General features: G+C 35.3%; 2 protein-coding genes and 1 long non-coding RNA gene across 32 annotated transcripts in view; 1 reads left to right on the forward strand and 2 right to left on the reverse strand.

The window, feature by feature from the left end:
- Positions 1–852: 852 nt before the first annotated feature.
- On the forward strand, positions 853–7,682 carry LOC102655054 (protein tyrosine phosphatase domain-containing protein 1). The gene is made up of 10 exons (XM_006560400.3): positions 853–1,148; positions 1,321–1,539; positions 2,015–2,211; positions 2,684–2,806; positions 5,399–5,688; positions 5,777–5,984; positions 6,059–6,184; positions 6,284–6,507; positions 6,585–6,918; positions 7,398–7,682. The coding sequence occupies exons 2-10, from the start codon at positions 1,322–1,324 to the stop codon at positions 7,586–7,588; spliced, it is 1,911 nt and encodes a 636-aa protein (XP_006560463.2). The 5' UTR covers positions 853–1,148; position 1,321; the 3' UTR covers positions 7,589–7,682.
- Positions 6,119–7,391, reverse strand: LOC113219200. The gene is made up of 3 exons (XR_003305969.1): positions 7,111–7,391; positions 6,571–6,765; positions 6,119–6,472 (listed from the first exon to the last, which is right to left on the reverse strand). It is a non-coding gene; the product is annotated as an uncharacterized LOC113219200 (long non-coding RNA).
- Positions 7,683–8,079: 397 nt separating the features above from the next.
- Foxp (FoxP protein) overlaps positions 8,080–25,856 on the reverse strand; it is a 234,575-nt gene continuing 216,798 nt past the window's right edge. For 13 of the 30 annotated variants that reach the window (XM_026444549.1, XM_026444529.1, XM_026444531.1 and 10 more), the window contains 7 exons: positions 25,554–25,622; positions 23,386–23,462; positions 23,088–23,189; positions 17,905–18,080; positions 14,728–14,803; positions 14,450–14,562; positions 8,080–13,869 (listed from right to left, as the gene is read on the reverse strand). In XM_026444549.1, coding sequence (XP_026300334.1) covers positions 13,620–13,869; positions 14,450–14,562; positions 14,728–14,803; positions 17,905–18,080; positions 23,088–23,189; positions 23,386–23,462; positions 25,554–25,622 — 863 coding nt within the window. In that variant the 3' untranslated portion in view covers positions 8,080–13,619. 30 annotated transcript variants of the gene reach the window in all.

Consider the following 25,856-nt stretch of genomic DNA (forward strand, 5'->3'; position numbering starts at 1 on the left):
ATAAAAGATATGGTACCACATATACAAATTAAAAACTTGTATATAAGAACTTACAAAAAAATATGTACTGCAATATTAAATATAATATGTAAATATATAAAGTGAAACTATTATATATGTGTATAAATTTAAATATGTAAATCTATATTATACAACATATACAACCAATTAGACAAAAAAGAGAAAGCTAATCAAAAATTTGAAATTATTTTCTTGTTATCAAGGAAATAATAAAAGGAAATTATCAAGAAAAGAATATAGTTAAAAAATAGAATCAGTATTATCTCTAGTGCTCAATAATGTAAGTAATAAATAAGGATAGCTAATAGTGAAAGAAGGATAAAAATAGTATAAGAATTGACTGTCAGCGTCATCTTTTGAATATCAAAAAAGATACCTTTATGAATTAAAGTAAGATAAAATAGAATTAAATTCAGTATCATTTTTTAAACATATTTTGAAATATATTTTTGACGCTCAAAAGATATTGCCAATAGTCAATTATTATTCTATTTTTATTCTTTTTCATTATTATTATTATTGTCTATTAATTTTATTAGAGATACTTTAGAGATATGTGATTTTAGAATTTTTATTCTATATCTATCCCTCTCACATTATTTTCTCATCTATATTTACTCGACGATATTCATGGATTTAATAGATAGCACAAAAAATATATATTTTATACATAAATTCGTTTTCTTATATGTTTTCTATTTGTTAGCTTATCTATTTTTAAATCTTAAATATACGCAAAGGATAATGTTATATCTTAATTTCTATTTCATGAAAAATAAAGTAGGTTATTAAAAAAATATAATAATTAAAAGGGATGAAACGATAGTAGTTTTATATAATAATGACGCACGCGCAAACTGTTTGATAGAACAATAGATAAAGTTGCGTTATGGTAGCGAAGCTACCAGTCGCTATGCGCTTACCTTTATACGTGAAGTGTTTTTTTTTTCAATTAGTTATCATTCTGTGTCGTGCATTTTTACGTAGAGAAAATTGTTGAAAGGAAATTCTATTCGAAAATTGTCAAATGTATCTGAAAATAGACAGAGAGAAACTTAGAGTATAACTTTAATTTCTTTCACGGCAATGAAATGGACGGAAGGGACGTGATTGTTGTTTTGAAATATGTAGGTACATTTTTCATTCGTTGAAAAATAGAAAAATTTTGACAGAGAGTGATTGAATAATATTAAAAATATATAAAATTTAATTACAATGTTTTCGTAGTTATAACACTGAAAGTTGAAATTTAAAAATATATGCATATAAATTGTCGAGCTATTAAAAATTTACTTACAGAATGGATGTAAGCTCACTGGTACCAGCGGGTTTTCAAGGAAACCATGTGGATCTGTGCGAGATCCAGGCCGGTTATAATAAATTTTCGGAAAACTTGCGAAAATTCACTCCACAAGCCATACAGTGCGCAATCTTTTGCGGTGGTTCTAGGTGCAAATATGAAAACTCGAAAGCCTGGCCTCCTGTGCACATGGCAATACAAAACATCTTTTCGCATTGGTAAGATTGTAATAAAAGTTTATGAAAAGCTATAAATTTTATTTTTTTATAATCTCTCACATCCTTCTCGAGTAATAATAATAATATAAAAAACGAATAACAATAATAATAATAATAAAAGTGGTTTCATTTATTTTCGTGTCTAATATTCAAATAAGATTTTGCAATTTTAATACGGTTCTATATTTATTCGTAAAAGAGATTGAATCGATTATTATCATGACGTGATAGACTTCCTACTGTGAACGAAATTAAACTCAATGTCACGTAACATGATATGTGGGTCGTAAAATAAATGGAAATGGTAATAATAAATTTCGTAGCATTGATTTTCTTCAAAATTGTTTGTAACGCCAAAATTAATAATCTGGTTAAGCAATGTGAATATTCGATAGTTGATGATTATATATATATATATATATATACGATGAATTAAAATAATTAGGAAAAGATGTAAGGATCGATAATTCTTCAGGGTGACAGACGAGGTTCTTGCGATGGCACGACCGAACACCGCACAGATAATAAAAAAAGACATAATTGCACAATTTCAAGGGTGGAGTATAAAAACTATAATAAATCTACAAACGCCGGGTGAGCATGCAAGCTGCGGTGGCCCCCTCGAAGAAAGTGGTTTTACTTATGATCCGAATATCTTCATGAAACATGGCAGTAGGTATTAAAAAATAGTACGATTTAAGCGATATAGTACGAAAAAGAAGAATAATATTTTATCATATAAATGTATATATACATTGGAAAATTACCATAATATGTGACTATTATAAAATAAATAAATTAAATAATTAGTTACTTACAATCTTGTCGTTCTAATTATACACAAAATATTATAAAGAAATAAAATTGATTAATATGCAATATGAAAGTACAATTTAATCGAAATTAAGTTGCACGATGAAACGAAAGCTAAGACTGTAAACTGTGTTCGTGGGAATTAGTTTTGATTCTGTGTGAGCCAGATCGAAGAAGTACATGCAATGCAGCAAAATCGTGTAACTATGCGGAGTTTTGACACTCGAATATAATGGCCGTTTTCCGACATTTCTTTTTTTTCTCCGATTAAAAAAAAGAGAGAGAGGGAGAGACTAATAAAAATTAATCGCGATCTAATAATTTGTTCCAGTTTACTATTACAATTTCGCGTTGAAAGATTATGGGGACGCGACCATGAGCAAACTTCTGGATATGGTCAAGGTTGTGGCCTTCGCAGTACAAGAAGGAAGAGTGGCAATTCATTGTCACGCTGGTAAATCGATTTTGATAAATGCACCGACTAAATTTTTATTTTCGCACAGTATTTTTAATCAGTAGTGATTTGTTACAATCTTTTAATTATAATCTCAAAAAATATGAATAAATAGAAAGAAAAAAAAAAGATAATAGAATCAAATAGATTAATTTCAAAGATTTTTTTTTTTTTCGTATTGTATAAGATAAAATAATTGTTCTATGGATTGAAGATTTTATCAGAGCAACGAGCAGATACGATTCCTCTTATCGCAATCGTCTAAGCGAGTCTTTTAATTTGAGAAATCTATCAAAGTTTTAAATATTTTTTCGCCTATCTTTTATCAGTGATTTCCAATCTTTGAATGTATCGATCTAGAGACTATGTGTCTAGAAACACGTCTACTCAGCGCGGTGATTGTTCGGTGTATTACGTGCAGCAACACGATACATCTGAATTTTTGCATTCATTACAATGTCCCAATATTCCTTGAACTTTTGTCCGACAACCACGAAATCTTGCATCTTTCGTGAATTGAATGAGAAACGAGCAATAATTTGCAAACTACTTGATATCGTATTAAAATGACATCATAAAAAAAAAAGATAAATTCTCAAAAGAACTTATTTGCAATTATTCGTTTAAATTTATTTTTACAGATAATTTTTATCATCAAAGTTCTACTTGTTTATTTCACTATGGCTACAATAGTTTCAACACTGTTACATATGCAAATACGAAGAGTGAACTGGCAGGTTATTCGGCTATTATAAAAGAGGGTCACGTTTTTACGTGAGAGTTGCACGAGAACCTTTGCTGTTGATAGAATAAAAAAGAAAAGATAAAATATTCGAACTATTTTTTTTTTTGAAATAAACAGAAGATATCCAACAATATACTTAACACTCTCTTTTCCTCCAGTGATTCCATGACTAATTGGATAGAAGCGTGTTTCTCTACCATAAACGTTCGTCAGTTTCAATTCTTTACTAAAATTTACGGGCACGAATAATAGATAGGCGGTGATAAGAAATTGGGGCGTAACATTGAAGCTTCTAGCATTTACCAATTCTATTTCACTATATATATATTACATACATCTCAACCCTGAAAGTTTCTCTAAAAATATTCTTACGAGAATACGAGCGACAAAATCGTATCGTCGATTGTTCTGAAAGATTCGAAAATCTCGACCTAACTTGAATTCAATCGATTCGTTCTATTCGATAATAAAGAGCCTGTAAGCAATGAATATTTAATGATCATAAAAGTTACATTTTCTTCATATTCTTCATATTTTCCTCACATCTGACAATCGATCTACCAATACTCGCGAGACCCGTTATTATGCGCACGAAGTTATTTTGTTTCTGAATAATATACTCCCCCCGTTCATAAATATTAAGACATTCGAAAAGTACGACATCCATACAATTGTTGAAAAATAACAAGAAATATGAACAGCGACTATATTAAATATAGAAAATTAATTAAATAACTTTGAATAATTAATTTCTCGATTATAAATTTAAGATTAATTAGATTTAATCTAAGGTACAACATCTACTTTCAATGTATAGAATTATTTTTAGAACGCGTGACAGCGAATAATAGGTAGTAAGGCAATAATACAAACATCAATATTGATTAAGATATGAATCGAAAGATGGAAGAGATATAAAGCGAGGAAAAACATCATTTAAAATGTATAATTAATCGATTTCTATTGTATTACGATTACGTTAATTTATAGTCTTCCAACAATAAATTCTTTAATTTCATACCTTTGTAAAAATTCTAATATTTATGAACGGAAATATAACAAAGAAACACACGTATAACTATCCAAATACAATTTTGCAATCGGAATAATTTTACTTTCGCGATTTCTTTTGTGCGTCAAATCGTTTATCGAGATCAAATTCTTTGACCAACCAATTCCCCGATAGCGTTATCAAGCGACAATTTAATTGAATAGCTAAAATTCCGCGCGTGCCTCGCGTGTGCCATGACTCACCAACTTAATTACGCATCGTGGATACGCAGATTGGCCAGAAATGGACGTTCACGAACGAAACGTAACGGCTTATGTTACTATCGAGTGATCATTCGTCATAACTCTTGTTAACCCCGGAAACACAGTTCGCTACGATTACAAGTTCCGCTTCCGATTCACGGTTCAGAGCAGAATAATTTATTTCTCGAATTAGGCGCGATCGATGGACACCCAAGACCTTATCTATCCTTCGACCAATTAAATATTTCAATTCCCAAATGTGTACGAGATATTGTATCATGTATACAAAGTAATTTCGGGGTAAATGTAAATTTTTGAACAAAATGTATAATGCAACGCGTTAAGGAAAGAAGAGAAAAGAAACGAATGTGGAACAATGATAAAAATATATTACAAATGGATTGTATTTATAAAAAGTGGAATATTATCGTGGATTTGTTTCCACGGGGTAAAAAATTGATGTTGAGTAATGATAGCGTTAGTTCAAATAACATGGATCTGAGACAAGATCGCTACGCTACGTGGAAATTTGTCGACTAAGCAATTAATCGTACAAAGTTTCGACAAATTTATAAGACACGTATCTTTTTCAGGGTTGGGCAGAACCGGGGTTCTGATCGCGTGCTACCTTATTTACAGTCTTCGTGTGCGAGCGAACGATGCGATACGGTTCGTTCGCATGAAACGGCCATCCGCGATACAGACGCGTGGACAGATACTATGCATCCAAGATTTCGAACACTTTGTGCTACCACAGATGATAGTTTTCCCTTTGAACAGCACGATAGGGGATCGCAAGCCTTGCAGTCTGCAATCGTGTCTCAAAAAGCAGCACAACGTTCTGCATGGATACGAGCAACGTACATTCAAACATATTCCAAAGGTTTCTTTTTATTTTTCTCACGTGTAAAATGTATTCAATCAAGGCGAGAGTCTTTGTTATTAAATTTATAAAATTAATTATCCCTTAGATCATGTTCGTGATTTGTGAACGGATTCTTCAACTGTGCGACTGTCAAGAGGATAATTCTCCCTGTGAGATCAAGTATACGATTTCCAGTACGCCTTTCACGCAAAAATTTATATCTCACATTTTGGACAAGCTGAGGGACAGTAAAGGGAATATTAGACACTCTTACTCTTGGGCCGAGTCTCTGGCTGACTCTTACGATTATTCCAGTAAGAAAGAGAAACAAAATTTTTAATATGATTAATATGAAATCACAGAGGATTTTATTCTTCATTTCGTTTAGGTTCTATGAAAGCGTGCGCAAGTGGTAGCCAAGCATCTTCGAGAAGCACCTCGGACGATATTGGTAGACTGAGTGATGTGTTTTGCACCTCTCCTGACACTCCATCTTGCGATTCCGTGTTCCCAGGTATTCCAACCTGAAATAAAGTTATTTGATCAGTAAAAGATTCAAACTGAGAGACTGAGATTCAAACTATCATAAGGAATATTTTTTTCTTTTTTATAGTATTAGATGATAGTTGCATGGATGATGTTCTTGGTGATGGAATTCACGGGCAAGATCTCCTAGACAATGATTGTTACAAGGAAATTCAGTCTCATATGAGTTTAAAAGCTGCTGCTCAAAATACAACCCTTGAAACTGTGACCACTGACGAAGCCATCAGAGTTTTGATCAGAGATAATGCCACTTTACCTGAAAAGACGAAGAAACGTATCCAAGATTATCAGGTGGAAAAATAAATTTAATTTGTATGAACTTAATATAGATCGAAGAAAAGATTTAATTATCACGTGGATTTTTTTAGATGGATCTAAATCATAGATCTACAGCTTGGCAGAGGCTCCAGATGGAAACTGACTTGGATATCCTCTCAGGATTATTATTCGAATGGTTGGAGACATTAAAACATCCCCTATTGGATGTGGACAGTCTGAGTTACATCGTTGTCTGGAGTTCCAAGCCTGAGAGATGCTTAGAAAAATTGCCTAGTTGCAACAGATATTTATTGGAATATATTCTACGATTTATTATCCGTTTAAGACCGATGACGGCAGAGAATCAAAGTTTCATCACTAAAAGATTCATAGCCACGCTAACGCAACAAACGATCTGGATCAAGAATGCTTTTTATCCTTCCAGTAAATATTATAAAAAAATATTTTCAACATTACAAACAAATGAAAACGTATATATATGTATTAACTTGTTCGTCTATATTTGTTCAACTTTGAGTTCTATGCCATTTACAAACGAATGTAAGAGTTTGACAATATAGCAGATATTTATATTTATACTCGACTGATATGGTAAACTGAATAAGCAATCTCTACCGGTGATTGTTTCATATTTCATGAAGGCACGACCATTTGTGCGCACGTTTGATATAAGTATCCTTTCTTTACCAGTATAGCAACACGACTGATCGGCAGAAATATTGATTATGTCTGGCATGTCACACAATTCTATTTATATTATTAATAATTGCTGATGTACATGTGATGGAATAAAATACGAGAGACTAGATATAATATTATCTGACCCCTGCTTTCGTTTCGCGTTCACAAGATTTTTCATTATTGTTAATGTAATGTTCGTTATTAATTTCGTTGTGTTACAGATAGAAATTTCCAAAAGCTACGACGAGGAACAGCGGCTAAATTGAACGAATTTTTCATTAGACTGATGAATTTGATAGAGGAGGTGAATACACAAGAAATGGAGAAACCATCGTGGTCTTCGAAATGGGATCTGGTTTCCACTCAATTGAAAGAAATGGAAACAGAAGTGGAACACGAAATATCTAATTAGATTGTTTAAGATGATCGTAGAATAGTATTATAATATTTATTTTTACAATGTTTAATGATTAATTGTACAAATTAATTCGAATAAAGGAAAATATTTTAGTAGTAACAAGTTTGTTTTTTTATTAAAAATAAAAAAAACACCTGAGTAATATCCTAAAAGTTATAAAAAGAAAGATAAAAATATAAATTCCTATTACAAATTATGTATAAATGAACAAAAAAATATATTCGATATTTTATCTTACTATGGTATAATATCGGTTGGAGATAAAAAAAATTTCCTCTTTTCCGACGGATAGTAAAATAAACCAACAGATGATAACAAATTTAATAAAAAAATAAAAATTTTATATAAATAAAATATAATTTATATCATAATTATAATAAGTTAATTATGTTTGTAATAACTTTTAACATTTAATGAAAACTAATTGAAAAGATCAATATATATATATATATTTGACCGAAAAAAATTTAACTAACGATTACTAATTGTTTGCAATTCTTTTATTTAAATATGACAAACAAGGAATTCGGAAACAAACAGTTTAGACAGCTTTGGATCCTCATGTTCACGAATTGCTGTTTTATTAAGTATGTATATTCTTTTCAAGACGATTCTATTAGATAAAGACTTAATTCTAAAGCTTAATTCGAGCTAGAAAATGCGATTTCTTAAGTGTTCTATTTACAGTATGATATAAGTCCTTCTGTGATCTAAACACATATAATCGTAGACACATTAATTTACGTGTATAAATCTTGACGTACCTAACAAGATCATATCTTTTTTTTTTTTTTTTAAGCATATACAAACGATGTCAGTCTTATACAAAGAAAGTACAGTGAAAATGATAACTCTCGTTACTTACAATTACAACTACTTATAAATCGATAAATTGCTATCTCGCTACCTTTTTTTTTTTTATAGAAAAAAAAAGGTCGATGAAACAGTTCAGAGATTGAATTTCTTTTAGTAACACATTTAATTTCTCGGTAAAATCGGTACATTTTTACAAGGCAACTTATCATACAATACTTAATAAAATAATTCAGACAATAAGGATTCCTAAGAATTTTTCAATGACCTAAAGAGCTCGGATTTTCAGATTTAAGAACTTCCTCGTTTTCATACGGCACAGGATAATACTGAACAATTCGAAATCGTTCGAGGAGCAAGAAAAGTTCAAGGCTCGAACGCGTTTCCTGTATACACACATTGTTTCCTTTTCCTCTTTTTCACTCTTCTATTCAAAAATAGATTTTTTTTTTTCCCCCCCATATTCCAATAATCCAAGTAATTTCATACTTGTTCCCCGAAAATTTTGAGTGAACACATGCAATGTAAAGAAATAATTTTAAACAAGTTATCTCGATTCGCGAATTTATCCTCGATAAAAATAGAAATTTTCTAGCTATGATGATGATTTACTGCGTTCAAATCTACAAGAAAGGAACACCACAACGAACGAAAATATCGATTCAGCACTGTTCACTCGATACCTCTAATTTGATATGATCGCGCTGGTTCGTCATTACTTCGTAATATAACGAACGCGTCGCAAAGTTTTATCCACTGACATAACGGAAAAAAAAAGAAAAGAAAAGAAAAAAAAAGAAAGAAAAAAAAAGAAAGAAAAAAAAAGAAAGAAAGAAAGAAAGAAAGAAAGAAATCGCTTCACGAAGTATTATCTGAGCCGATAAAATGTGAAGATTCGATGAACCAGTGAATTAATAACGCTAAATCCTGTCTTTCGTACGTTCTTCGTACGAAAAATTCAAATATTCGTTAATTAATTTTTTTTACAGACTTATACGAAAATATACAACAAACATAACAGGGAACGTTTAAACATGTACAATATAGAATATTCGTAAAGTAACAGCAACTACTGTACAAAAAAAAAAAAAAAAAAAAATTCGTGAAACGAAAAAAAAAAACCACGATCTTCGTGCAACGTGAATCGACTTTGAAGAACCTCGTGTCCATTCGAAATCGATCGATCAAACCTTGTCTTTGTTCTTTACTTATTTTTTTTTTTTTCTTTTTCACCTTTATTTTTCTTCTCGTCATTCATCTTTTATTCGCGACACGACCAATCGTGATACGATAAAACGAGAAAGTTTCTTCGTTCGAGCTGCCGGCTCGTGAGAATCGACGGTCGTCGCTTTTTCTTTATTTTCTTTTCGTTATTTTTCTTGGAAAAATTTGAGATTTCAAAAGTAAAAATTAAATGCAGCCGGGATACGCGCAATGTATTGTATGTGTGTTATGTATGTATGTGTGCGTATATATATATGTGCGTGTGTGGGTGTTGTCCGTGTATGTATTTATATAATTATATTTATATTTATATATATATATATATATAGACTTTTATATACCACACTATCGATAAACTCATTCATCCGCAAAATGACGCAATATTCGCAAATCCCTAATGCCTCGACAAAGTTCCTTTTTTTTTTTTTCAACTATGTACAGAAGAATCTTTCTATGTTATATCGAGTCCTTAAACCATTATACACAATACATGTAGACTTAGATTAGTAATAGTAGCATTACGTGAAAGCGAGCCCAAAACGGCACCGGCCATTTTTCACTTTATCATCCTTGAACACTTATCTTTACTTTCCACTGCTATTTATTTTCCCTGCTATTTATTTTCTTTCTATTTACTCCTATTCATTTTTTTTTTCTTCTATTTTTATAACATCCAATGTTCGATGACGCACGCGACAATTGTACACACTCGCACTACGCGTTTTTCCTCGATTGATCCCTTTCTCTCTCTCTTATTGAAAAAATTTTTTTCAATCACTCGCCAACAACGAGTTATGGATGTCGAAAGATGATGGATCGTGAACAAAATGGAGAATCGATGGACAAAAGGGAAATCAATGTGGACGATAACTTAACCATCCTAAAAGCTAACCACTATTTTATTTCGCGGAATGGACACAGACATGTCTAACACGCAGGAATGAACGAATTGTTAAAAAAAAAAAAAAAAAAAAAGAGAGAGAAGAAAAAAGAATTGTTAAAAAAAAAAAAAAAAAATTGGAAAAAAAAGAAAAACGATCGCAGCCACGTCGTTTCCAGATAATCGAGCGACACGATCGAAAAGTTTGAAATAAATTGAAACTGATCAAATCGCTAATAATAAAAGATTGACACGATGCTTCTCGTCATGCTAATATTACTAATTGGAGTCGAGCTAATATAATCGTAATCGGAATTAATATCTTTCTAACGAGAATAAAACGCAAAGGTGTCACAGACGACGTCGATCGACATTTCTTACGACCGGCGATTAAACGATTACTGTCGCCCGATAAATGCTTAAAGAACGATCGATCTCTTCGCGGTTCCACGTGTATAATAAACGAATACACGAAAACGAATGTGCACCACCCCACAGCGACGGAAGAGTCTGGTTCGTCGAGCAATTAATACCCTGACAATGTAACGGAGCTCACCGATCTCTAAATCTATCTACAACACGTTCCCGGGAACGAATATATAATTTACAAAAATATTACAAACAAACGTGTATATATACCATATATACCATGTATATATATTATATGGCTACGGGTTTCGAACGGAATAATATCACACACGATCGTCTCCCGGTCGCTGCAGCGCGATTAAAAACGGCACGCACGATTTTTTTTTTTTACATACATTTAAATGGCGTCAACGACCATTGAAATAATAAATTACGATTCGATACCAAGCGACCAACGAACGATACAGACCTCCGATAATTCTCTATCGTACCGACCTGAGCACGCTTTCGTTTAACTCGTGTGTCCATGTTTTTTGTGTACGTGTACGTGTACGTATGCGTGTGTATGTGTGAAAATGTGTTCGAACGCGTGTACGTAAAAGGGGGAGGGGTCGAAGATCGAAGGGTAACGGCCCCCCCCTCTCGAAATGTTTTATATCTTCTCGTTCCTTTCGATTTTTGGACGCAGTCCCAATTTTTCTAAAAATTCGGAACCGAGCTTGAACTTACGCGGGACTAGGGAGAAAAAGATCGAACAGGAGAGGGAGGGGAGAGGGGGGGAAGGATTTCTCTTAAGGATGTTTTGGATGGAGAACGAAGAACAGGGCCATCGACATCTAATTTCCTTATAATTTCCGAGATACGTATACGTAATTAATATATGTATATGTATATGCGTACAGAGTAATTTTAATTTATTTATAAGTGCGTTCACGGCATCCGCTTTCTTCTTCTTCTTCATCTTCTTCTTTTTTCTTTTTCTTTTACCTTTTAATTACCAAATTTATTTTTCGTCACTCCTTCTCGACCGACTGTCCTCGATCTCGTTTTCGTTACTCACAAATTCGTTCATCAAAAAATTTCACGACGCGAACGAATATATTTTCGTTTGGTAAAACTATGTTGAATACATTGTAGCACCGGCGTGTACGTTTTATCTCGACGCACACGAATCTCGTCGACGTCTATGATCGTCGATCGACACTACTTACATTTAATTTTCCCTAAACTATACAGTGATTAGCAAGAGAGCAGCAAACGGGTACGCCGGGATCGGGGTGATCCGTGTTTCATACGCGGGCACACGTGTTTTCCTTAAGTTTAAGTTTCACCTTTGATATAAGGAAATTAATTTTCCTTTTCTCCTTTTCTCTTTTTTTTCTTTTCTTTTCTTTTTTTTTTTTTTTTTTTTTTTCTTTTTCAATAGACATTTTTGATACTCGCAAAATTCTTAACTTACCACGAACGATATATTAAAGACTAAAGCGTCAGTCAGTTCCCGCGCGTACCCAGAACACTGCCCACACCACAGCTTCTTTATTTACTCCTTAAGTTTAATTCCAACCTTCCCTACCTGTTCGCCCCTCTTATTATCATCTTCGAGACATTCTGCGTGCCCCCTCGAACGCGTCTTCCTTCTTTTTTTCTTCTTTTAAAGAAGAGGAAGAATCGTGCAAGAAATTTAGAAAAAGTGAACAGTCTCTTCTGTAAAAAATGATATCGATCGTAATCACCTTTCATCTAAATAAAATATTCCTTTCCTTTTCTTTTCTTTTCTTTTTTTTTCTATTTTTTTTTTTTTTTTAAACATCTATCCAAATTGGTCCAAAAATGATAGACGCGATTAGCACACGCAGAAACGCAGCCGTACACGCGAGTGCTGACACGATATCGAAAGCGGAAAACGAGTCAGGAGCGGGAAAAACACTTCTCTTTTCCCCTGTACATTCGTGAAAGGATCATCGGTTAACATTTATTCGCCGAAACACGCTACGAACAATCGCGGATGCTATTCGTTTTCATCTCAACGATTCACTCGTCAATGCAATGTACACGAAAGAGAAAGTGAGAGATAGAGAGAGAAAGATATATATATATATATTTCTATGTATATATACATATATATATATACTTTATATATATATATATATTTATATAGAGATATTAACCGCGGTTCCGAAAACGAAACGGAATTGGAGAACGTAAAATACATCGTTGTTCGTAATTGCTTGAGTAAGGATATGGATCGAAGGATCGCGCCGCCTATATCACGATATTCGCCGATATTTTTCTCTCGAGTTCGACGTTTCGTCGCGATCGATCACGCACAATGTACGTTTTCTTCTCTCGCCTTTACCTTTTAAAAGCCGCCTCGATAAAACGTATCACGGCCTTGGATATGATAAATGGGGATTCTCTTACGAAGGAGGAGTGGAGGGCTGGGTGGTCCTGGCTGGGCCTCCGTTCATCGTCTTCTTCTCCTATACTTCTTCCATTCTTCTTTTTCTTCCTCTTTTTCATTTCTTTTCCTCTACACCTTTTTTCCCCCTCTCTTCCATTCATTCCATACATTCACGCGCCTCTGGCTTTCCCTGCCTGATCTTGCCTCTCTGTCGAGGAGGAAGAGAAGCTGCTTCTTATTCTTCTTTTTCTTCTTCTTCTTCTTCTTCTTCTTCTTCTTCCATCACGATCGTACTTCGACGCGACAGCTCGAATCTACTCGCTCCTCGAGGTGCGATACTACGCCTCGATCTGATCCTCCGGGGTCATTATGTCGGGCGCCATCGACAAGTCTTCGGCCATGTCCTCGTCCTGTCCGGAATCGTGCCCGTGACTCTCTGGATACTCCCTCTCGTCCACCTGATCGTCATCACCCTCTTGATCCGCGGGCGCGTCAACCAGCTCTCGTTTTATTAATCTCGTCAGTTTTCCACCCTCCGGGCTTTGGCCCTCCTGCTTTATGTGCACGGCTGGTTCATCCAACGGTGACCTGTCGATTTTGCGGAGGAACTGCTCGGTTTAATGTGTTCCAATCATCGTCCACGGGAGGCTCGAGGTATTTTTAATTGGCGAGAATTGATTCGCGATCGAGACAGACAAATTGGACGGAGTTTTTTTACAGTGGAAAGTTTAAGTTGTTTTCTTTTCTTTTTTTTTTTTTTTTTTTTTTTTTTTTTTCTTTTTTTTTCCCCTCCCTGTTTAATTTATTCGCGCATGATTCATTCCCGGCCGTCTTCGTACTCGGATTACAATTACAAAATAAAAAATCACGTTTCAATCATTAACGCGTGATGCATCTTTTACGATATATCTTAATCCGAGATAATGATGTTTTAAATCAACTAAGGATAGGCGTAAAACAAGCAAACTGCAAAAGATGAGCACGTCTCAAGTTCTGTTATAAACCTGTCGCAATAAACATTTTGTTTAAGACTAACAAGTGTCTGGTGATTTATGATCGGGAGTAGCGTGTACTTAAAGATTTGCGTAGGTATATAACATTGCCAAGTATTTTGGGAAACATGTAACATGGATTAAATATATGGCACGCTACAGAGTGTTTTACTCACATTAAATCGTTATGGGCTAACACGTGCTCCTTGTCGGGACTCGTTGTCGTCGACGTGCACATCGAGTTGTTTAGAAATCCCATATTAGAGTCCCCGAGTGCCGCCTGGAAATACTCAAATTGCATTAGATGGTTAGTCACTTAATATTCCGTTCCTGTACCTAATCGTTCGAAACTACGAAAGATACACGTATTAAATTTAAAAAAAAGAAATTACAATAATTGCATAATTTTCTTTTTCTTTTTCTTTTTTTTTTTCTTTTTTTTTTAAACAGTTACCTGGAGATTGGCGTTTAATGCATCACCGTACATGGTCGGGCTGTGCGTCAGGGTTGGACTTTTCGACGGGACACCCCTACATATCGAGAGAGAAAATTACTATTAATAATCGTCGAGATTCGACTATCGACAGTTTCCTGAAAAGAAACGCGTGTATATTTATAAGCTCTTTTCTTGATTTTTTTTTTTTTTTTTTTTTTTAAATTTGTGTCAATGTATACATGGGTGGAGTAAATTTTTTTTTTTTTCGAGTAGGGTTTCAGGTCACAAGGGTTGGGTAGGCGGAGAGGGCGGGTAAAGATAGAGCTTGTGTGTACAATGTGTGCACGTGTGATCGAGTTTCAATATGTAAAGGTATAATAGATAGAGAAAGAGAGATAGATAGATAGACAGATAGATAGATAGACAGAGAAAATGGAAAGATAGAGAAAGAGAGAAAGAGACAGAGAAAGAGAGAAGTATATAATATGAAAAAATGTATACACGTATATAAATATATTAAAAAAGTGATTAAAAAAGAATGGAAAAAAAAAAGAGTTCGAAAACTCTTACCTATTTACCAGTTTCGCTCCTCACCTCTCCTCATCCAAAGATCGGCTTGGTTGAGATTGAGCGAGGTTAGGTTAAAAAATTTAGAGAAAAAATGTAAAAAAAGAAGCGCTCCCGTTTCGTCTTCGTTCCTTCAATCGAGATTTATCATATACTTTGATAATTTTCGTCGTAACGAAACGATGTCATAACTTATAAACGGCTTTGAGGCTTACCTGTGCTTACCCTTTTATAGTTTCCAAATTCCTCAAAATCCTCTAAGAACGTTTCGTGGCATCGAATGCCGACCGAGCAAATATATATATAATACTTTTTCCAAACGACGCAAACAGTCGAGTGAAAAAAGACTGATTTTTCTCTTGCAAACGGTAAAGTTGAAAGGAATGCATTCGAAATGTATTCGAAGGACAAATATTATTCATTAATTGAAACACGGCGAACGTGTGACGGATTGCAAGAGACAATTACTTGCATGCGAAGAGAAAAATATAAGAATAAAAACAATGCCTAGAGCCGTTTATTAAGTGACTAAGAGCGCTTATTAAAGAGAAGAAAGAGAAAAAAGATAGAGGAAAGATAGAGAAAGAGATAGACAAGAGAAAGAGAGAGAAAAAGAGAGAGAGAAAAAGATAGAGACAGATAGTAGAAGAGAGAAAAATGAAAGGGTGTGAGAGAATAGTATATAAAAAGAGAGAAATAGAGAAAAATTTTAAAAAACGTTTAAAAAGATGATTATTAAAAAAGTAGAGAAAAATTACCGGAAGTTGCAAAGTTAGTACGTTAACGGTGAAGTACCTTGAGTTAGAAGAGAATGGTCGTAGCGATGAATGGAGAATTCCGTATCATCCGAGATATTTTATTTTGCAGTTTGTGACGCTTAATTTACACAATTTACACATGCGCGAGTAGCCCTGACACACATTATCAGTCACACCGAAAACCATTCTCACGTTGAAAAAGCGTACTAAAAGGCGAACAGAAATATATATAGAAAACGTTCAACGCTGTAACAGAGAGAAAGAGAGAGGGGGAAGGGGCAGTAAAAAATAAATTATACACATACTTCAACAACGCCTTCTCTCGTTAAACGCTAACTAAAAGAAAAAAAAAAAAAAAAAAAAAAGAAAAAAAGAAAAAGAAAGAAAATAAAGAAAATTGCGCAAAAACTTCACCTTCCTTTTACGAAATATCGTCAACTTATTTGCTCTTTCTGTTAATGCCTCTGCTTCTTTCAAAATAGCGAAACTGAAACTGAAAATGAAAAAGAAAGAAAAGAAAACGACGCGACAAACGCTTCGTTCACAACGCATCTGATTGTTGCGATCGAACGAAACAGAAGAAGAAGAAGAATAAAAAAAAAAGAGGAAAAAGGAAATTGTAGCGATGCCGCATTAAAAAAAAACCAGCTTGTACAGCAAAACAGAGAAGAAAAATCCGAAAATGAAGGGTAACGAAACGTTTGTCCACGCAAACACTTCCACATTCTCCCAAGACACTGCAAACGCCACTACATAAGCACCATACAATTATAAGCGCAGTGTTTTCTTTTTTCAGTGGTAAGGATAGTCTTACGGGGAATTTTTTTTTTTTTTTTCAGTATTTTTTCTCACATTTTTTTTCTTTGTTCTTTTTTTTTTTTTTTTTTTTTTTAATTCTTATGGGAACGAATATTAGGATCCTTGATTATCCATGCGAGCAACCACTAAACACATCAGAGATCCTGCAGCACGGACCAATCGTCCTGTGGCTGGGCTCCTGCAGGATCGTCCAGGATTTAAGCTCTCTCGGGTGTGCTAGAGCCTCGGGCTACGGTACTAGTGAGACGTATACGGGGATGTACTATATGAGGGCTGTTTTGGACGTCACAAGCAGAGGTGCGCAGATTTAACCGTTAACAAGCTGGAGCTGCAAATTTTAATTGGACGAAATTCCCTGTTCCCTTACGCTTACATCGGATTCTACCGACATTCCCTTCTCTTTTTCATCCAGGCTAAATTAACCAAGAAATTACGTTGCTATAGAAAAACGTACATTCTTCTATGATATATCGCGCACCTCTGATGAAGATCAAGGAAGGTTGAACAGGTACTACTTATCCGGTTTATGAAGGAGACGGATTCTAAGAGGTATTCGAGGCAGGCATGATGCGGAATTCGTTTCCTGGGGGATTGGATAAACTGCTTAGAGCCATTCCCTGCTGCCTTGGAAGTCATTTCCTCGTTAATCGTAACTCGAAATTCCATCAGAGAAGAATTCTAAACGATGCGCTTTATATATAATCAACGAGTAAGTGTTAATGGTTTCACGCACGACGTAATAACTCACGTTCGCGCTCTCTTTGATTTCATCGAGTATCTCTTCCACGAGTCCGTCAAGTTTTAACGCACAAGTTAATAGAATAATAATTATATATTTTCGCACGGTGATTGTAGAAAAAGTAGGAAGGCGATTCGACTCGCGATCTGAACGACAAAGGCAGCAGGTTCGAGAGGGGCGTTTAGTGGTTCGTTTATTTAGGCAACGACCAAGCGAAAACGTCCCGGTCGCCGCGTTACAAGAGAATACCGCGGTAAGGTCAGAACGTCGCGCCAGCCAGCCAGCAGAATTCTAAAAAGTGGTAGTGCTTACTGTGCGGAGAGGTGGGGTGGAGTGGGTGATGGGGTTGGGTCATATTTCCTGGGGCGGCCGCGGGACAGATGCCGCCGCTTTACGAACTCGGCGTCGTCCACCATCCAGAATGACCCGAAGTCGTCCTCATAGCGCACAAAACACTTGTGCAATGATAGATTGGTGCGGATCGCGTTCTGTATACACAGACAAGACCACCAAGAAATAGAGAAAAAGAGAGTAAAAAAGATAAAGGTTTGTTTCTGCTTGTTGTTGTTGAAACTTATTTCGTTTGGTTTTTTTTTTTTTTTTTTTTTTTTTTTTGGTTACGTTTCCTTCCCTTTTCTAGCTTCTATTTTTTTTTTCGGACGTTCGTTTCGACTTTCCTTTTTTTTGTCTTCTTTCTTTTCTTTTTTCCTTTTTTTTTTTTTTTTTTTTTTTTTCTAACTTTTTCTGCCGAGCTCTATGCTCTTCTCCTTTCTGCGCACGGTTTCTTAAAGCATCTAAACGTTGGCGCTCGAGTGGCACGACCGTTTCTCGAGTGTAAAACGATCGCGACTCTCGATATCATGCACATTATTGCAACGTATCCCGTTCACCAGAAATCGTGAGACGAGACACCAAGCTGTCAACCAAGGCTTTGTATATATATATTAGCCTCGTCGTCCTCTCCTACCCAGAAGAATTCGATGATCGAGCGAGCCCTCGACTCGATCGAATCCCGGTGTTCCAGAGAATATAAACAAAGACAGCACAGATTCGCAAAGAAGGGAGAGAGAAAGAGAGAGAGAGAGAGAGAGATATAGAGAAAAAAAAAAGAAATAGACAAAACGTAAACGTGTAATACGTAGTAAGACGAGATCCTCTCACTACCTGACCAAGTGCAATTCTGCGATTCTCACTCTGCACTGGCGTATTCCGCATCCGGCTTCCGGGTATTCGAGACTAGACTCGGGCCATAGAGAGACTTGGCCCTGCCAATTCTCGATCGGTTAGTCGCTGCAAAGCCCACATGCTTGTTAAAAAGCACACACCACGATTTTCTACAGTTTCCTTTCACACAAGAGCAAAAAAAGAGGTCGGCCACATTCACACGATCATTCCCGCCTGCTCCTTTCCACCTCCTCCTCCTTCTCCTCCTCCTCCTCCATCTCCATCTTATATCGTCGATTCTCATGATCTTCGAACGCTCATTCACGCACGTTCACGCATCATATTGATGGCTACCATCGCACACGAGAGACGGGCAAGTATAATAAGAAAAAAATCACACGCACACGGGACCAAACACAATACAAAGCTAATTTCCCGATATACAATCCTAGAGGAACGATATCTCGTTTTTATCTGTATATGAAAATATTGATTTTTGATTTATGAATTGTGGCAAAGTAAAGTTTTTAAATTATCGGAAATGAAAAATGGATAATATCTTGATCCTCGTCTTCCAAGGTAAAATTTTATCGATTGTAACTCGGGAAGCTCGATGTTAGCATAGACAGACGTACGGACAAATGACGCAAGCGAGTTACAGATAATACAGATTATCATGGCGTACACAGGTGTATGAGAGAGAGAAAAAAAAAGAAATGATTTTATATATATACACACACGCACACAAATCTATACGTATATGAATATGCGCACGTATAAAGAAGGTACATAAAAGATCTAGATGCATACGGATATATATATATATATGTATTAAAAAAAAAAAAAAAAAAAAAAAAAAGAAAATAGGAATAGGGCACGATATCTAGAAAAATAACTCGTAATTAAATGCACAGAAGAGCGTGCGTGTATGTGCGTATACATACATATGAGGCTTGCGTATGCACGCGTAACGCGCGCGTACACACGAGAAAAAAAATCTTATTAAATATATATATATATATATATATATAAATAGCTAAAATACTTGACTATATATATGTATATATATATATATATGTATATATATATGTATGTAAAAAAAGCTATATATAAATATGTATACATATAAAAATAGAATATTAAACACTATTAAAGATATATATATATAAATATAAATATATAAATAATGTATATATATATATAAATGTAAAAAAGACGTATATTAATATATATATAAAAGTTAAAAAAGATAGTAAAAAATTTGGCAGTATAAACATGAAGGGCGGGGAGAATTGGGTTAGCGGTACGAGTATGTAATTAGAGAGTAAAAGCGATTAAGTGAGAGTATGTATAAATATATCTATATAAATATCTATATAAATATATAAAAAAGACACAGATAGAAAGAGAAGAAATATATATATATATATAGAAATATAAATATAATATTATATATTAAAAAAAACAAAGAAGGGAATTATCTTTAGGAGAATGGAAGTAAAAGAGAAGTAATACAAGACGGGATGCGACCGAGGCCGATTATTTCGGGTTATGGTCTGAACCGGTTGTTGGTAAATCCATTTTGAGGGGGGGTAAAGGGTTTCAAAAGGGAAATTACATTCTATAATGATATATCGATAGAAAGAGATAGAGAAAGAAATAAGATATATATATATAATATATGTCGTAAATATAAATATGTATATAGAGAGAGGAATAGATCTATTATATATAGAGACGAGATAAAGAGTATAAAAAACGCGGCTGTAAAATTTTTTTTTTTTTTTTTCGGTGGGACGGGGGGCAACGTACCCGGTCGTGCTGCAAGCGCGTTGAGGACGTCTCTTGTAAAACTCCACTTCGTCCACCGTCCATACGGCGCCTTTCACGTTTTCGACTCGCATGAAACATTTGTGGAGAGACAGGTTGTGTCGCACTGCGTTCTATACAAAATAATACACAGACTAAATAAGCAACGCAAAAAACGAACGAAGCCAACTCAATCGCGAGGCCGGCTGTCGATCGGGAAACACGATTCGATGGCGTGTATTTTTTTTTCTTTTCTTTTCTTTTTTCTTTTTTTTTTTTTTAAATATTGGCGGCATTTCATCATCCCCGGAGTCGGATGACGATGACAAAGACGACGGAAACGACGACGACGACGACGACGACGACGACGACGACGACGACGACGACGACGACGACGACGACGACGACGACGACGGCGACGACGACGACGACGACGACGACGACGACGACGACGACGACGACGACGACGACGACGACGACGACGACGACGACGACGGCGACGACGACGACGACGACGGCGACGACGACGACGACGACGATGACGATAACGACGACGACGACGACGACAACCATGACGGCGATGATGATGATGATGATAAAAACCGATACACGCTGAGATGAAACGAGGATGGATGAGATATATTCTGCCCGTCCCGAAGAAACATCGTGAGGGTAAAAAGGTGGTATTTATTTCACAGGATATTGTGAATCTTTCTCTGTTATCTTTATGGATTCTTTTTTTTTTTTTTCCGATCTTTAGACAAGCTGTATCGTGTCTCTTGTGAAGGAGTCTTTAGACTTCAGGCTATCACTTTAACGTAACTCCCGTCGTAAAAATTTACAGACTTGAATAACGCGTCGATGAAAACAGAGTGGCGGATAAAATGGAGAGAGAATTTAAAGTGGCAGCCTGATTTTGCAATCTCTAATTCGAACCGGTCGAACAAAACAGAAAAGCAAAACCGAGAAACTGATTGACGTGATTGAAGAGTGAATTAGTAGTAACATCGTGTGTGAGCAGCAAAGGATACCCGGCTATGGTCGCGCAATGACAAGGCCGTAATAGGACAATAACGAACCAAAACGATTAATCGAAAGATACACGGTATAATGTGGCATTCCTTTATCGTTAATGCACAGCTAGTCATCTAAGTCTAGGGGCAACGACAACAATCATACATGCCGCAGGGCCGTACAAAATTCCAAAAGAAGTTAAAAAAAAAAAAAATAAAGAAAAAAAAAAGAAAAAGAAAAAATAAAAAATAATGGAGAGAGAGAGAAAGAGAGAGAGAGAGAAAAAAAAAGATAAAAGAAATTTAGGAAGATTGTACGAGAAGAAGGTCGCGACGTCGATGGTCACGACCTCCATCCAAGTGGAAGAAGACGTGATGAGAGGTCCTTGGCCTGGTTGAATCTGGTCCTGCTCCCCTGTAGGATGGTGCCCTGTGTTGAACCTGTGCTTGCATTTTTTGAAAATTTTTCAGATACACATAACCATGCGAGGCGAAGCGTCATGGCAAACGTCGATTACTTCCACGCACACTCGCACACACGCAGAAAACACACGCGCGCGCGCACTCTTGCCAACAAGCGGATCGTATATGATCGTATTACGATTTAACTGAGATCTATCGTGACATGATTTCAATCAAAAAAATCAAATTTTGCGGAGAGATCGCGGATCTGAGATTCGCGGTGGTAATGATTCGATGGAGATCTCCTTCGAAACGAAAGTTTTAATCGCGAAAGCTTACTGAAAATACTGCTGGATGGGATAGAATGTGATAGAAATCATCGTGATAGATGACAAATGAATCGCAATACGGGCGTAATATTCATATGTTACCGAATCTCCCCCTTTAAATCGGGAAAGCAACACAATTATCGTTACCAGCTCGTCTGCTCGGCACATCACTTAGCCTGTTAATTCAAATTAATACGTAAGATTATCTGAGATTCTTGAAAGCTCATCCTTTCTAGTTAAAACGCATTCAGCTTAATCTGCTCGTAAATGCAAATTGCACAACCAGTCATTTCATCTTTGTGACTTGCAATCAAACGTTGCATAACTCGAGCCACGCTGAGTTCATCCATTTAAAGGAGAAAATTATTTTAGATTTCCTAGATGCATGGTAGAGCGCGACCAATATATTTGCTATCGAATCCGAGAAGATATTTAAGATTCTACGCGCGGCTCACTTTAAATATGATATCGCGAAATCATTCGTTTCAAGACGAGATTGAACGTTCGATATTTAAATCGAGAAATGAAACACTCGTTTTCGAGAGAACAGAATTGAACGATTGCTGTTATATATTCGTATTCGAAAATAATATCTTCTCAATTTGTTCTTAAAAACAAACTTGACAAATTTGACACGATTGTCGTACCTTCTTTCTTCTTTTTTTTCTTTTTTTTTTCTATTTGTATCTTTTTATGTCCTGTGATATTATAAGTTCTTTTTTTCTTTTCTTTTTTTTTTTTTTTTTTTCCTTTCTTTTACTATAGTCAAGAGATATACCTTCCACGTTGCTGCGTTGCGCCGGAAGTAGCAGAATGTGTTCTGGAACCAGTTGTAGATCTCGTTCAAGGTCAACTGTTTATCCGGCGACTCGATGATCGACTATCAAACAAAAAGAAGAGGAGAAAATGCGCGCGATTTGATTAAGTGTTCAAGAAATTGTAGGGGCATTTAATATTATTCTCACCGGTTTCGAGGGTTCCTTCGAAAATTAAACCAATTAAAAGGGATCGCTCAATTTGTTCGAGATCTGAATTATGATCTGAAAATATACCGTCGTATCGAATGGTTCACTCACCTGTCTAATTAATGATGCATATGTAAACGGCGGTCTGACGTCGGCGTTCTTGTAAAATTCCCTATTTCGTTGAATTTCTGAAATTTTAAGAATCTTCGCTTGTTTCGTTTCTCAAAAATAATGGGAAGTATGAAAAAAAAGAGAGAGAGAGAGAGATAATTGAGAGTTACGCGATGATACTCTCTTACGCGGTCGAGGATGAAAGATCATCGACATCATCTCTTTTTCAGGATGGGTTGTCGGATGTACAACTAACAAGCAATGTGCTAATGATTTAAAAAAGCTTCGGGAATAATTAATTCCCGGGAAGCGAAAGTTTTAGAAAAGCCATTAAAAATGCTAAATGTGTCCGTATTTTTGATTTTCATATCAAAATATCGAGCCGCGATTATTTACACGAGTTTTTTTTTTTAATTTTTTAGCGCTAAATTCGTGATATAAAACTAATGATATGAATAGACTGCGGATTTTTTTGCAAACGCATCTAATTGATACAAGTACAGAATGTTCGATTAAAAGTATTCAAAAATTATGAGAAATCTATTTGATCCAATCGAGCAAAAACAAAAACGATTTAATTTATTTCGATCCAAAAATTGGATTAAAACGATATTTGAAATTAGAAAAACTTTGAACCGTTATAACTCCGAAGATAGTTACTTTCGATCAACGAACGAAAAACAAATCAGAAGGGCGAAATCTTGCTCTTCGAAACGCTTTTTTATTTATCACGATACGACTTCCGGTTCCCGAGATATCGTCGCGTAAAAAGAAAGATAAATTTTATTTCGTTTATTGCAATTCGTCCTTATTGTTTACTAGCATCACACTGACCTATCCCAAATTCTAGGCAAGCGGATTTCTGGAAAAACGTAGCGTACAATTCTTAGAAGAACGTACAAGCACGCGTTTCCAGGAAAAAATGTAGGTCACCATCATCCATTCATAATTTCTGCGCTACGAAAATGCTTCTTATATCTCGGCAATCTATCGAGATATCGGAATAAATCAAAAAGTGATTTCAATGGTTTTCGGTTTTCCCTATTCTGTGAACGAATTTAAAGCGTTTAAATTTATCGTATTTTTTTATACGTGTAATAATCGAATAATCGTTTTAACTTTACAAAGATCCGCAGTCTATTAATGAAATAATAAATTAATCGTGATGTCGTTTGTACGGGATTAAAAGGAATCGTTACATTTCGTGATCACATGCCAAATGAAACATATAACCGGAGTAGAAAAAAAACTATATACGACATTCTTAAAACTAGATCAAAGAATAAGCGAAAAGCGATTAGATGTTTCACAACGCATAGAAACGAATACTTCTTGTTCATCCCTCTTTATAGAAAATTGGAGGGGGGGATGAAGTATCCGAAGTATCCGATTCTCTATTCTAAAGAAAGAAGAAGGGATGAAAGGGGTGAAAGAGAGATAAAATTGTCCAGCATGCAAAAGGGTGCACCCTTTAAGAAAATCCTTAAAGCCACCAAAGGAGCGTGGAAAGAAGGTTGACAGTACCTTGTTGGACGTCAAGGCCAGCACGCTCCAGCATGTAGGGCAGCCCTACACGGTGGGGAGGGCGGGCAGCACAAGAAATAAGGAAACAACAGAAGCATCGGTAAGAAAAAGGTTCGAACTGGTGTACGCTGAGAATTTTTTTTTTCTTTTTTTTTTTTTACTAACTTTTTTTCTTTTTACTTTCTCTTTAATTTCGTTCTTATTTTTCGCTTATTTCAACTTTGTATCGTTCTTAGCACCTTTCGCTCTCTATATACCTATTAAATTTATCCTACGTTGCCAACAAGGTGTCGAACACTGTAGCTCACGTGACATTGTTGCTACCGTGAATGAATCTGTGCGTGTGGTAGAATAGTTTTACGATAGGAGAAAAAGGCACGAGAATCAAGAGAGGACCGTAAAGAGCATTTGCTACAGGATTTTCTTTTTGTCGGGATTTATTCGACGAGAACGAGCCGGGAAATGCTTTTTAAATTATTCTTTTTTCTTCTTCTTTTTTTTTTTTTTTTGCATCGTCTAAGGCATAAATTCACTATCGCTTAACAGTGAAATTATGTACATGTTAAATTATCATACGTGTTAAATTAATAACAGCATTTCACAGATCGTGCGTACCCCCGACTGAATTTTTGTTAAATCGTTACCTTCGTTAATATCTATTCCAGATCTATCGACGGCTACTCTGCGCCTTACAGTGCCCTCGTCATACAGTCCTACGAATAGTATTCAATTTCTAAATTCACATGTCTTTCGTTTCACCTTTCTCGGGACGATATTATATCTTCGTATCTCGTATATGATAAAAAAAACTTACTTATACTTTTTTTTTCTTTGGAAAATGGTTGTCACAAAAGAAACAATAATTATCAACAATTGTTACATTAGAAAATTACTATTATTATTACTACTACTATTACTACTACTTCCGTTTATCCTAACCATTTTCC

Source organism: Apis mellifera, linkage group LG13, assembly GCF_003254395.2.
Source record: "Apis mellifera strain DH4 linkage group LG13, Amel_HAv3.1, whole genome shotgun sequence".
In the NCBI taxonomy this organism is placed as follows: Eukaryota; Metazoa; Arthropoda; class Insecta; order Hymenoptera; family Apidae; genus Apis; species Apis mellifera.

What these genes read in the sequence shown, in the direction of transcription:
- LOC102655054 (XM_006560400.3), top strand. Translation starts at nt 1,322, where the DNA reads ATGGATGTAAGCTCACTGGTACCAGCGGGTTTTCAAGGAAACCATGTG. An exon ending in CAAAACATCTTTTCGCATTG is followed by an intron (nt 1,540 to 2,014) that starts GTAAGATTGTAA and finishes ATAATTCTTCAG; the next exon opens with GGTGACAGACGAGGTTCTTG. An exon ending in CATTCAAACATATTCCAAAG is followed by an intron (nt 5,689 to 5,776) that starts GTTTCTTTTTAT and finishes ATTATCCCTTAG; the next exon opens with ATCATGTTCGTGATTTGTGA.